We start from the raw sequence: 12,101 nt of genomic DNA, 5'->3' as shown, positions 1-12,101 counted from the left end.
ACTACTTCCCTGCCGCCTAACGGGCCAAGTCAACCCCCATCAAACCATTCGGATTCGCAGGGGTGTCCGCCTTTTCCCACACAACAAGCTCCTGACCATATAAGTACGACTGGCCGGCCACATGCTTCTGATGGGGCGCATTCCCTATTGTACTGTCATAAGAACAATCAGACAGCCGCCTCTGCGCCATTGTCCCTATAACACTTTCCAGCCGTCCTATCCTATTTCCCGTAACAGCCTCTGTAGTAGTAGTAGTTTTGATCATGGTCTTTCATCCCTCAGGAAGGTCTGCTCCCTGTCCGTGCCCGGTTGGGCGCTCCGAGCCACCAGCTGCGCAGGAGGCAAAACAAAAGGAATTAAAGGCATGCCCTTAATTCAGAAGCATGATATGTATGACCGTGGTCCGCATCCGTGCCTTCTGATTGTGAACCTCTTCCGCCGTTTTTTTAATTTGGTATAGTGGGGTATTTGCATGTGACAGTTTTGTCGTTCTCCGGTTGGAGGTCCCCCATATGAGGGATAGGAAATGTCAGTTCGTGGAGCGTCCTGTATCCACTGCCGATTCCATATCAGTTCGAGACGCAGATGGGCTGGCTGAGTAGTATCCGATCTCGTCCGGATGGCAAGCTGTGCTGACACTGCAGTTTCCGAGGTGTGTATGCCGAGAGCATTCCGCAGCCCTTGTGAGGAGAACATGGGTATCATCGGAACAGTTTGCTAATTTCACCGTCACAAATGTAACCCAAGACCTGGCCTCAAGCCATGCATGCAATGGAGCCATTTCAGCATGACGTTCTATAGTTCCTCTTCGTCCTCGTGTGCCTGAGCAGCCTGCGCATTCTGCGCGAGAGGGGCCGCCGGCGCAGCAGGCGCGGAGGTGGAGGCCTTGGGCTTGGACACTCCCAGAGCGGGCTGAGACGGCTGTCCCGATCCGTCATCCAGGGCGCCGGCGCGTTGCTTCTTGAGCGGACTGCCGACAGCGGCGGTGTCCTCTGACAGGCCTGGTGGGAAGAATGAGGGCGGCGCAAGTCCAGGGGCGCGCGAGCCGTCACCCCCAAACATCAAATTGGGAGGCGAGGCAGCTGGGTTCAGGCTAGGAGATCTTGGGTCCGGCGAGGCGGTACCCTCTGGTTCGGCTGATCGTTGCCTCTTGAGCTTTAGAGGCTGTCAGTACCAACTTTACTCTGAAAGGTAGATGCCATGAATGAGTAGACGTACCTTGATACGATCAACGCCTTCTGCAAGTTCACCCGTGAACTTGACATCCTCCGGCGCGGTACTCGGCTTAACATCCTTGTCGTAGATGTCCTCCATCTTGCCAATAATCTCAGGCTCCTCGTCGTCTTCTTCGGAGTCCTCGTCCATGGCGCCTAGACTGCCATTTGACTTCTTGCGACCCTTCCTCCTCTTGGACGACTCCGCTGTTTGGTCTCTGAAGGCGGAAAAGCCAACAGTTCCAGTGGTCTTGAGAGGGCCGAGGTTGGAGAAGTCGAGCTGGCCGGATCGTCGCTTCGCTGCGGCGGGAGTGGTTGCTTGCGCCTTGGCCGAGGGAAGAACGCCCATCTTTTGGAGTTGACCTGTTCATGCAATTTAGCTGGTGCTGGAGCAATGTCTGGGGAATGTACACTTACGCTCGCCGCGATAGTAGAATGTAAAAGTGGCATAGGGCTTCTCTGGCCCATCGATACCCGTTACCGTCTGTGTGCTGATCGTCTTGGGATCCAAGGTCTTGGGTTTTGCAAAGCTGGTGGTATGCTCGACATCCGCATCGACCCCGTTTGAATTTCCGCCGCCAACCTCGTCATCGTCGTCATGAGCACCAAACTGCGGCGAGTATTCGCCCTTCTTGATTTCACCAGATGCGATCACGCGGAACATGGCGACCTTGATCTGCCCTGCGGCCTCGGGGAACTCATCGTCTGAATCAGACATGGAGTCCTCGTCAAACACCGCTTCGACAGGGCTTCCCTCGTCGTTGCCGTACCGGAAAGTGTCTCGCGGTCCATTTGCAGGGGCGCCCAGCAATGTGGATTCGTTATCTCCTCTCTGCTTCCTGCGCCGGCGCTCGAACTTCTGTCGGCGCTTCTCCAGCCGTTCCTCGGCGTCATGGCCTTTTAGGTCCAGGCCGTTCAGCCATCGCTCCAGGCCGACCTCACGGAACAGGAATTCCCTCTCGGCCAGCCCTCCGCCCTCGGCATCGGGCACTTGAACCCATCTGCTATTAACCCAGGTCTCTTCACCGGGCCTTAGGAGTGTCGCCACCTCTTCCTTTGCGCGGCCGTCGAAGTAGATGTAGGCAGCGACAGTCTCGTTCTCGCTGTTGGTCATGGGAATGTAGGGGTTAACGCCATTGCCAGCCCTGCTGGAGGCCATATCCCTCGCGGCGAACTGTGGTGTGGGCTCAGGATTGTCGGAGCTTGGGCGAGGAGTCGAGTAGGGGATGGGCAGGCCTGGCGTCAGGAGGGTGATGGAGATGGCGAACTTTGCAGGCTCGGTCTTGCCAGAGTCCTCGCTGAGGGTGGGACTGGGCACGGGTATGAAGGTGTTGATCCTCGAGAATCTCGACTGCTTTTGCATGCCGTGCTCGGGGAGCGGGGTTCCATTCGCATGGATGCTCACCGCAATGCCCTTGAAGCAGGGCATTTTGGCGGCGGGGTCGGGCGTTTGCTCGAGGAAAGGTGAGGTCGGAGAGGGGCTCGAGACTGCTGGCCAAGTATGTAAGCCAGTGGTTTGCCAGGCCAGTGGGGATTTCTAGCAAGGTGTCGAGGAACTGCGCTGTGGAGTTTTTGGTGGTTTGGCTGGGCTGGGCGGCGCTTTGGGGGCGTTACTCGAGCAACGAATCTGGGGTCGACCCTTTGAAGGATGTTCGTGGGTTTGTTGTGCACCGGCCCACCGACAGGGGGATCGACAGCCAGAGACACACAGGCGAGCTAGACAGCTAAACAAACGCCCGAAAGCAAGGTCTTATCGCCTCGAATGCTCAAACAGACCCTCAGACCGTCCAGCTCGTGCGGAAGGGCGATAGAAGTTGTGGGCAGAGGCAAGCGGTGGAAGGCGAAGGCAGGTAGTCAAGGTTGACGCTGCTTGGTGGGTTGGAAGCTAGCCCGAGTTGGAGAAGGGCGGGCGGGCGTGTGCACGTCAAGTGGCCGAGTTGGTGGTTTTAGTAGAGATTGTGATTGTGAATGTGATTGATGACTTGACTTGACTTGACTGGACCGGATCGGAATCGTCGCGCCGTGACCAGGAGCACACGGTAGTCTGCTGCGCTTGTCCGACGATGGTCGATTTGGCCCATAGGAGAGGGGGCAAGGCAATAGGAATACGCACGGGAGAGGGACTCAGCGTAGCACTGTACAGTGTGAGGCTGAAGCCAGAGCCATCTGACGACGCAGCAGAGTTGCAGCCGACGAGAAAACAGCGATGGACAGGATGAGCTTTCCCGGTCGGCAGACAGCTGCTGAAGCTGGGATCATCCAGCCCTCGCTCGTGAAAAGTCACTGCCCCGCCGTCTGTTGGTGGTGGGGTACCTGCGAGACTTAGGACCTGGAACCTAGAGACAACATTCCAGCTGTCCGCCAGGGGAGGGGCAGACGGCGGGGTGATGGGTTAGGGTCTAACGAGACCGGACGATTTAGATACTTTCTTAGAACACAACATAGTGCAGTATGTTTGCATTTATTCACCTGGTAATATTCTCCTGAAAAAGGAGCCTATATATTCAGTCACTGCAGCACTTAGAATAAGCCTCTAATTGTCCATTGTTGCTATCGAGATTCAATAGTGACAAATGTCGGGAACTCAACCTGTCTATATCTCTCCCCTTTCTGTTTCTCGGTCTACCCAGGTAGAGTGTACAATTTCGAGGAGTGCAAGGCGCAAGTACGAGATGAGGGCTCTTTTGGTTTAATAGAATTACATTAGTCAAGATGTCTAATATTTGTTGCTACTTGAGCAAAGTGTGGCCCAGTCAAAAGGAAAGAGGTTGACATGTATCAAGTCTTATTTCGTCTGATCTCTATCTGGTTCTCTTTGGTTACTTGACTCGCCTGTGTGACTTCGCGCAATTATGGATCCCTACGCGAAATATTATTGAAGCCGTGATTTCGTATCATGTCTGGATTTCGGTAATCGATATATTCTCAATTTCTCCTCTTGACTGGTCATTATTCTTCTCCTGGACTCTAACGTTCCCTTCGAAGATATCGAATGATGGGTTCGTCCGTCTAGTATACGCCTTGCAGACTTGAGAACGTCCCTGTTTCTGCTGTCAGATGCCGATGCACTGAAGAAAATCGAGGGTAGGTGGGCAATTACCACAATCAGTACAAATCCAGCACGACATAGTTCTGCTCCCTTCCACTTGACTGGTTGAGCCCAACACAATCACGACAGCAGATAATGGAAACCTGCTCATCTCTTTTCGTGAACTCTAACGCAATCCATCTCTGACCGTGCAATGGTAACGTTGACTTTCAGAGAAGAGTATTGAACAAGGCGGTCGACGATAGAAGCCTTGGCAACTTGCGAGACCTTGGAATTTCTCATTGCAAACTTGAGCAGACATGACGGTGAGTCAATGTCGGTGTACGAGACATGTCTCCGAGAGCCAGATGGTCGGACTGTCCCACATCTACATAGACATTCCGAAGCTAATCGAGTGCAGAAATGCTGAAACTGACACGCTTTCATGTACTCGATTGATGAGATTGACCGAAGTTCCGTGCGGCTCTCAAAAAGCAAGACACTTGTACAGCATGCTGCATGCCGGTATCCTTCAAGAAAAGCAAGTTGTCGAAGTCTTGTGCCTGGATTATCAACATACTCCATTCTGCCAATCTAAATACTCTCGTGCCTGGGGGGTATCAAACACACTTTCACACCAAATCCCAACATCTCCCATAAACGCCATGCGGGTGTTTTTCAATAAGCATCCGATCCTTCGACTGGACGACAAGATTTTTCGTACCAGACATCTGCAGCAATGACTTGGCCCGCCACTCACCGCAGTCCGCAACATTAAGGGCCAAGCTTCACCTCCCTTCCATCAGTTCCCAGACATCCTCCGCTGCGAGGTCCTTCTCCTCATGCTCCCAGGGCCGTCCCTTTCGCTGAAACTAGTTCCGATGCCCGAGTCCCGCCCCTGCGGATCCTCTCCCCTGTAATCATCACCCGCCTCCTCGTCCTCAACGTCAGCCTCGCCGCCAATATCGGCCTGCGGCTGCTGCGGAGGGACACCACCCTCGACGCCGTCAGTGTGCCCCGGCTCCGGGTCATAGCGCAGAGGCGGCTGCTGCGAGGAAGTAGGGAACGTCATGGGCACGTCGTCGAGCGCTTTGCCGTGGCTGTGGCCCTCCTGCTTGATCCTCGGGTTGCGCCCTTGCTCCTCCTTTATCAGGCCCGGCCGGGCCCCCGCACCACCCCTGCCGCCTCCGAAGCAGACGCTCCAGAGGACCTTGGCGGCGACGGCCGTGGAGGCGAGGGAGACCACCTCCAACACCCAGAACAGCGAGGTGAACAGCACGAAGCTGGTGATCCACCACCTGTGCATGAACCAGCGCAGGCCTCCCAGCTGCGCCGTGACGGTCACGAGCACGTCGTACACCTGTAGGCTCTGACCCGCCTGCACGTCCAGAACCAGGCTCGTGGGCATCATCTTGCCCGGGCGGAACTCGAGCCGCTCGACCATGGGTACCACCAACTTTGTGGTCTCGGACGCGGGGATGAAGACGTGGTAGCCCAGAAGGAGCAGGCGTTTCGCGAGGGAGACCAGCGGGTCGGTGTACGGCATGATGGCTGGCCGCGTGGATCTGAAGAGTATGTTCTTGTCGTTGAGGACGCTCTGCGGCGCCGGGACGGCCCCTGTCACGGTCGACATAATCTTGCTAGCCGGGTTCTGGGCGTCGTCGAGGAGGTACAGCGCGAGCATGAAATTGCCGCGGCCAAGGTTGGTGGGTGAGTTGGGCAGTTTCAGCGTAACGGTGATGTCGTAGTCTTGGTAGTCTTTGAAGTTTGCTCTGGAGAGGGAGGCTACGCCGTAGGGATTGAGCTCGTATCTGCCCGGCACACAAGGTCATCAGCTCGTTGCTCTCCAAGGTAACAAGACAGGACAGGGAAGGGAATTATCACGCCACATACCCATACTGTAGGTGCACAGGCACGGTCATGACCTGATCGGGCAAGTACTCGTGATAGAACGCCAGGTATCCCACACAGGCGAAGCCGAACAAGATGGACGAGAGGAAGGCGAACAGCACTGTGGTCAGCAACGTGCGCTGCGCCGTCTTGGAGGTTGCGGCATTGTAGACGGCGCTGGTCGTGTCGACAGTCGCATTGTACGTGCCCCTCACGTACTCGACGCCGTCGTTGAAGTAGTCCATGGTCCTGCGCGCCGCCAGCAGACACTGGTGGCGGGCGAGGCGTGACCGGTGAGAAAGCGGGACCTCAGGCTGATTGAGGGTCTCGGCGGGAGACGAAGACGAGGGCGAGGATAAAAGGAAGGAGGTCCCCGTGTTTAGAGCGTGAAATGCATGGGCCTGGGCCTGGGCCTGAGCCTGGGTCTGGTACAGAGGTGGGAAGTTCCTCCTGGGGATTGGGTTCGCGGGCGTCGCGGGTCCGGCTGGGTAAAGAATGAAGTTGGGACGCGGTCGCGAAGTGAAGGGAGTTGGGGAATTCGGCTCGACGTCATTGTGGTGGTCCTGCCAGGGGTCATGGCTCTCGCCGTGTGGGGCTTCCCCAAGCAGCGCCCAGGGCGTCTCGTCAACCGCATCCTCGACCGTTACGCGGGGAGGCCAACTCATTCTGCAATGGTGGTGCCATGATTTCAGAGAGCTACGATAGCAGCATAGAATAGGAAGACCGCCATTCATCTTGTCATGGAGGCAATCATGTGATTATTTAGCTTCCTCATTTCTCTCAGCCCTGCGGTCTTGGAGACTGTCAAAGGGCACAACAGCCTCAGAACATGCACCTGTCATTTCTCTACACCAGTTGTTGAAGCAAACCAAGGCAAGCCATGAAAGAACATATCACCATTGGGACGTGCACAAGGGAGCCTGGGTTACTTTTCGTATGAGAGTTCAACATCTCTTTATTCATGCCTCATCCAACCTTTGTCATTCCTCGTACATCCATGCATGTCCTGGCTACCTATAGACATCAAAAGCATCAAAGCGTCAAAGCATTTCCTTCATCCTCATGAGCGTACTGTACATGCATGGAGCCCTATCCTGAATCAATTCAAACCAGTCCAGGCCAGAGGAAAGAGTCAGGGGGGATCCTTCTCCCTTCCTTGCCTCTGGCTTGAAAGGTGCCTTGCGCCTGAAGAAAATGTAGAGACCAAAGGAGAAACATGACAGAATTATGAGCGTCAACTGAGAAAGACATCCAACTCCATTATTGATGCCAATTTTTTGCGCTGTTTTGACAGTGTCAGACCGTCCTCGATGCTGGTATCTTCTAAATGGTCTGCAGGTAGTTGCTCGGGACCAGCCCGGACTGGCCATTGGCGCCGTGCACTTCGGCCTCCCACCACCCGTCGTCCTGGTGGCGTAGGACGGCAAGAATGTCACCCTTGTTGAATCCAAGCTCCTCCGGGATTGCTGCTTGGTACATGTACATGGCACGAGCTGGAAAAAGCGCGGTTAGTCGAATTGAAAATGGTTGATGGTCAGGAGTTTATTCTGCTTACCGAAATGCAAAATCGGTCTCCCATCAGGAGTGTACTGCCTTCCTCCGTCGGCGACGCTCTTGCTGCGCTGCCTGGATGCGGGCGCCATCGCTCCTGGAGGCTCATAGAGACCCATGGCCCTGTTACCCTGACTTGTTCCTGGTCGCCCACCTCGTCCCCTCGTCGACCCGCCATACGAGTCGTCCGTGGGCGCTGGAGACATCCCCCGAGGCATGTCACCACCTGGATATGCGCTATAACTGCTACCAGCCCTACTGGCAGGCCGTCCGTAGTCGGCTGTTCCGCGGAATGGCTGCGGCGAGGCTGCGCGCGTCATGTCGTTGGGCGTGTTCTGGCGGTAGAAGCCCTGGGGGGAGTTTCTAGCGTCCATTTGAACAGAACCATGACGCGAGTTCGTGCTGCCACGCTGGCTTGCTGCGTACGGGTTGGGGGACGCCGATCGATTGTTCATGCCTGGCAGTGGAGAGGCGCTTCGAGGTGGGGCAGGAGACGCGGCTCGTGGCATGTCATTGCCGCGGGTTGGTGGACGGGAAGGTGACCTGTAGCCTCCTGAGCCAGGCCTGTCTCCAGAGAAGAGGCTACGAGTCTGTTGGGTGTATTTCTGCGAGGTCTGCTTCATGGCCTTGGACGTGACCGCGGGCGATGGAACACCGAGCCTGTGTACCGGTTGGTCATAGGATGGAGGCGGTGTTCCCCTCATACCGGATGCGGCGGCGCTGTTGCCACTGAGTGGTGGCACTGATCGAGAGAACGGTTGCGATCCCGGGGCAGGAGTGGCAATGCCGTGATAGTGGTCCGCAGACATGCGAACGGATGACTGCTTGCCCAACGTAACACCCTTGAGCTCCGCCAGTGCTTGCGCGATCGGGTCATCCTCCTGGGCCTCCGGCTCAGGTGCAGACTTTTGTCTACCGGGAAGCTTGACAGGCAGCACATTCTCCCCGATGTTGATGGCCACATCAGCGTTGGCGTCTATGGGATCAGGGCTGGCAACTGATCTGTCTGGCAACAGATTTTGTGGGATATCCCGATCAGAGCCTGTCATGCTGTTTCCGACATGCCAGGTGTTCCTGTTGTTTGATTGAATCTCTCTGGCGTCCCTGGTGCTCTTCCGTCTGCTGAAAGGGCTTTTGTTCTGGAAGAAACCACTTCTCTTCTTCGCTACCTTCCTGTCTCCCCCAGAGGCTGGAGACGCAGGAGGGATGACCGCGTCCTGCTTGACAGGAGAGGTCTTCCCGCTCATTGGATCTCGACTCGAGTAGGATGTCGGGGCGGAGTAGTCGCTATGTTCATCTCTGCTCATTGGCCGCTCAGAGCCTGATGTTCCGCTGAGTTGAGAGCCCGAAGTTGCGCTAAGCTGCGAGCCTAGATCTGAGCCATTAGGATTGCCAGTACGGCAAAGCATCGTCATACCGTCCATTGGGTACGGATCATGAGGAACAGGTGCAAACTCGTTGGGGTCGAACTCTGGGGGGACTGGCCTCTGCAAATCACGAGGCATGTCCCTGCTATTCCGAGCTTCACTGCTTTGTCCTGGCAGCCTCTGTGGTGTTATCGTCCGTTCTCTGCCGCCAGGCGCCCCGAAGTCATGACCCATTTCTTTTGCCAAGGCGGAAGTGGGATCATGGTGGGATTCGTAGGTTGACGGTTGCGGCGATGATGAGCGGAAGGCCGGGTTGATACTCCGAGGGAACTGGGCTACAGAGTAAGCCTCATCCTCCGTCTCCTCGGTCGGTGTTTCGACGTCCCCACGACAGAAGTTGATGTATTTTGGTGGGTCTGGGATCTCTTGTCCAGTGCCCCTCTCCCTAATGAAGGTGATGATATCCTTCTCGACTTCCATCTTCTCCAAAGACAGTCGCACCTTCTCACATGACGCGTCGTCACTAACACAAACAGTCGAGGCGATGTTGGCGAAGGTCCAGAGGCTACTCTTTGTGAAGTCAAGACGTTCCTCCTCCAGGTCCTGGAATTTGTCGGCAGCTGCCTTCCACTCCCGATTCCACCTCGCAGTGGTCTCCTCCAAGGCTTTAACGGCAGCCTCATACTCAGTATTGGACGTTGCTAAGCTTATCTGTGTCTTCTCGAGCTTGGCCTTGTTCTTTCGCTCCTCCTGGCCCATGACCATGTGACCTTGGGCGAGATATCCCTTGATCTTGAGGCACTCTTGCTCGTATCGGTCTCTTGTCTGAAAGTGTGTTAGTATGTGCCATGCTTTGTGGTGCAGCATGACGAGTTACATACCTTGTTGACAAGCGCGGTCTGTTGTTGCTTCACCTTGAGCAGCTTCTCGATTGTATTTTGTACGATTTTCCGGCGCTCCTTCATGCCGCCTGCGAAAGCAGCCAGTGGCTCCTCAAGCTCTGACCTCATCTGGGCTGCATTATTCTGGTGCTGCTTTGCCATGCACTCGACCTCGCCTCGGACAGTATCCAGGGACGTCTTCAGACTGCCCATCTCCTGGGAGCCGAGCGACTTCCGGCAGAGGGACATCAGCTTGCGTGAATATTCATCCTCGATGGATGCGCGTGTGGCGTAGAATGATCGGAGCTCATCACAAGTCTGCTTGGCGGCATGCATGCGCTCGAGCATGGGTGGGACTCCGGCATCATCTTTGCCCCAGAAGTTGTTGGCGACTGTATGCGTGCGATCGACGTTAGCTTCAGTTGTGAAAGTGGACATATGGAGGGCTGGGAGAGGGTAGGGTGTCTCCATACAAGAGAGGGTGACCGTGGGTCCCTCAGAGGTTACTGACGGCATGATGCCTCTGCGCTACCCAAGGTCCTCTCACTGTGGTTATGCTGCTGCTGATCGGGATCGTGAGGGTGTTTGTATGCCTGTCCGTCTGTGGGTGGTCGAGACGGCGTGTGCCGCTGTGTGTACCTAGCTAGATATGCTCGTTGGTGATGCGGTCAGAGTCCGACAAGGTCCAGTCTCGTCAGTACGGCAGAGAAAGGAAAACTGTGCTTTAATCGAAGTTAAACAGTAACGATTGGGAACAAAAGCGAGTGCCTGAGTGCCAGGTAGCAAGCAGCAGCAGCACTGGCAGCCCAGGCCCAGCCGACCAGGGTGCCAAGCAGGAAGGAAGTATTGGGAGGCTGGGAGCTCCTTCTATGTTTACTGAGCCTAGTTCTGGCGGGGCAACGACCCCTCTCACCTGCCACCCATTGGACAGCAGGCCTGTACGGTTCGTCCCGTTGGCTTTTAGCGTCATTCAGCCGCGCTAAAACGAACTGCAGGATCCAGCCATCGCCATTTTGATAGCCAAAACCGGATTCGATCATGCCGAGCTGGGCTCGTCATTTACATACTACATGTATGTTACAGCTTCTTTGTGTTTTAAAAAAGGTTGAAGGATGGACTCAAAAACCGTCTCCAGACTCCCACAGGGCTGATCTACTATGCCTCAATGGGGTGCTAAGTATATTGGCGAAGGCTTATGCAGCGGCCTGCCTGAGGTCAACCCACTTGGCGTCAAATGGCAACCAACGGCTGGTTTCTCTTTGTGAAATAGGTTTTAAGGCCAATTGGCATTCAAGGTCTGCTTTGGAACGTCTGACCGCCATCATGGTATTCCCGCCCCTTTCCAAAGATGGTTTGACCGTTGCTCCGCTTTTGGGTAACCTGGCAGGGTGAACGCTGTTTTTTCACACATTTCTGGGTTCGGCAAGGTGGTTGACACGCTCGTAAATGCCAAGTATCTGGCTGGGAAACCTTATCTCGATCTCGGTGCCATTGGGTTCCAAAATATGCCCAGTTTGCCATTTCAAATACGAATATTGCTTCCGTCAAGGATATGTTAGTAGTACAGTGTGTTTCCTCTGTTACAATGTCATGTCTAGAGCACTCGCTGCTTTCGGTCCGGGTTATAATGTCTTGGATGGCGATGGAATGCCACCGCCGATCTCCCGCGAGAGAGCACTGCACGCATCCAGCGAATGTAGGACCCCATCTACTACCAGTCCCAACAATGTACCTGAAGCAGTATAGCTTGTGTTTAGCAACGAGTGGACACGAGAAGGAAGGGTAGACACGTGACCATCCCAGAGAAGCGGCATCCCAAGCCAGGAGAGTTGAAACCGACATGGCCCCAGGGATGTGTAAATCCTGTCATGCATGTGTCAGTCCCTTGCTGAATCATCAGCTGTATATCGGGAATCGTAGTGTCTTGAATGCTTTACCTTGCTTGATTCGAAGCGCAGTGCTCTGCAGACCTTCTTCAGAGTTGTCGGGCATGACAACGTCTTTCTGCAGCCTTTTGAACTCGGTCCGTTTCATGTCTCTTGTTGTGGTATTGTCACCAAATCTCGTTATCCTCCAGTGCCTAGACACTGCTTCATATTGAGAGGCCACTCTTGAAATCCATCTGTTAGCTCACGGGAGCAAAATAGAGTCACAAGCCGCCTGCATAGGT

General features: G+C 55.1%; 3 protein-coding genes across 3 annotated transcripts; all 3 read right to left on the bottom strand.

Annotated features, from left to right (window-relative positions):
- Window positions 1–795: 795 nt before the first annotated feature.
- Window positions 796–2,643, bottom strand: J7T55_014815 (uncharacterized protein; the record flags this gene model as incomplete). Its single annotated transcript, XM_053131794.1, has 3 exons — window positions 796–1,155; window positions 1,219–1,577; window positions 1,632–2,643. The coding sequence occupies 3 exons, from the start codon at window positions 2,641–2,643 to the stop codon at window positions 796–798; spliced, it is 1,731 nt and encodes a 576-aa protein (XP_052990176.1).
- Window positions 2,644–5,044: 2,401 nt separating this feature from the next.
- J7T55_014814 (uncharacterized protein) lies at window positions 5,045–6,797 on the bottom strand (the record flags this gene model as incomplete). Its single annotated transcript, XM_053131793.1, has 2 exons — window positions 5,045–6,053; window positions 6,136–6,797. The coding sequence occupies 2 exons, from the start codon at window positions 6,795–6,797 to the stop codon at window positions 5,045–5,047; spliced, it is 1,671 nt and encodes a 556-aa protein (XP_052990175.1).
- Window positions 6,798–7,455: 658 nt separating this feature from the next.
- On the bottom strand, window positions 7,456–10,447 carry J7T55_014813 (uncharacterized protein; the record flags this gene model as incomplete). Its single annotated transcript, XM_053131792.1, has 4 exons — window positions 7,456–7,625; window positions 7,688–9,875; window positions 9,932–10,323; window positions 10,405–10,447. The coding sequence occupies 4 exons, from the start codon at window positions 10,445–10,447 to the stop codon at window positions 7,456–7,458; spliced, it is 2,793 nt and encodes a 930-aa protein (XP_052990174.1).
- Window positions 10,448–12,101: the final 1,654 nt, after the last annotated feature.

The sequence above is a fragment of the Diaporthe amygdali genome, assembly GCF_026229845.1.
Source record: "Diaporthe amygdali strain CAA958 chromosome Unknown NODE_28_length_639089_cov_64_968398, whole genome shotgun sequence".
NCBI classification, from domain to species: Eukaryota; Fungi; Ascomycota; class Sordariomycetes; order Diaporthales; family Diaporthaceae; genus Diaporthe; species Diaporthe amygdali.
This window is presented reverse-complemented; position numbering and strand designations above follow the sequence as displayed.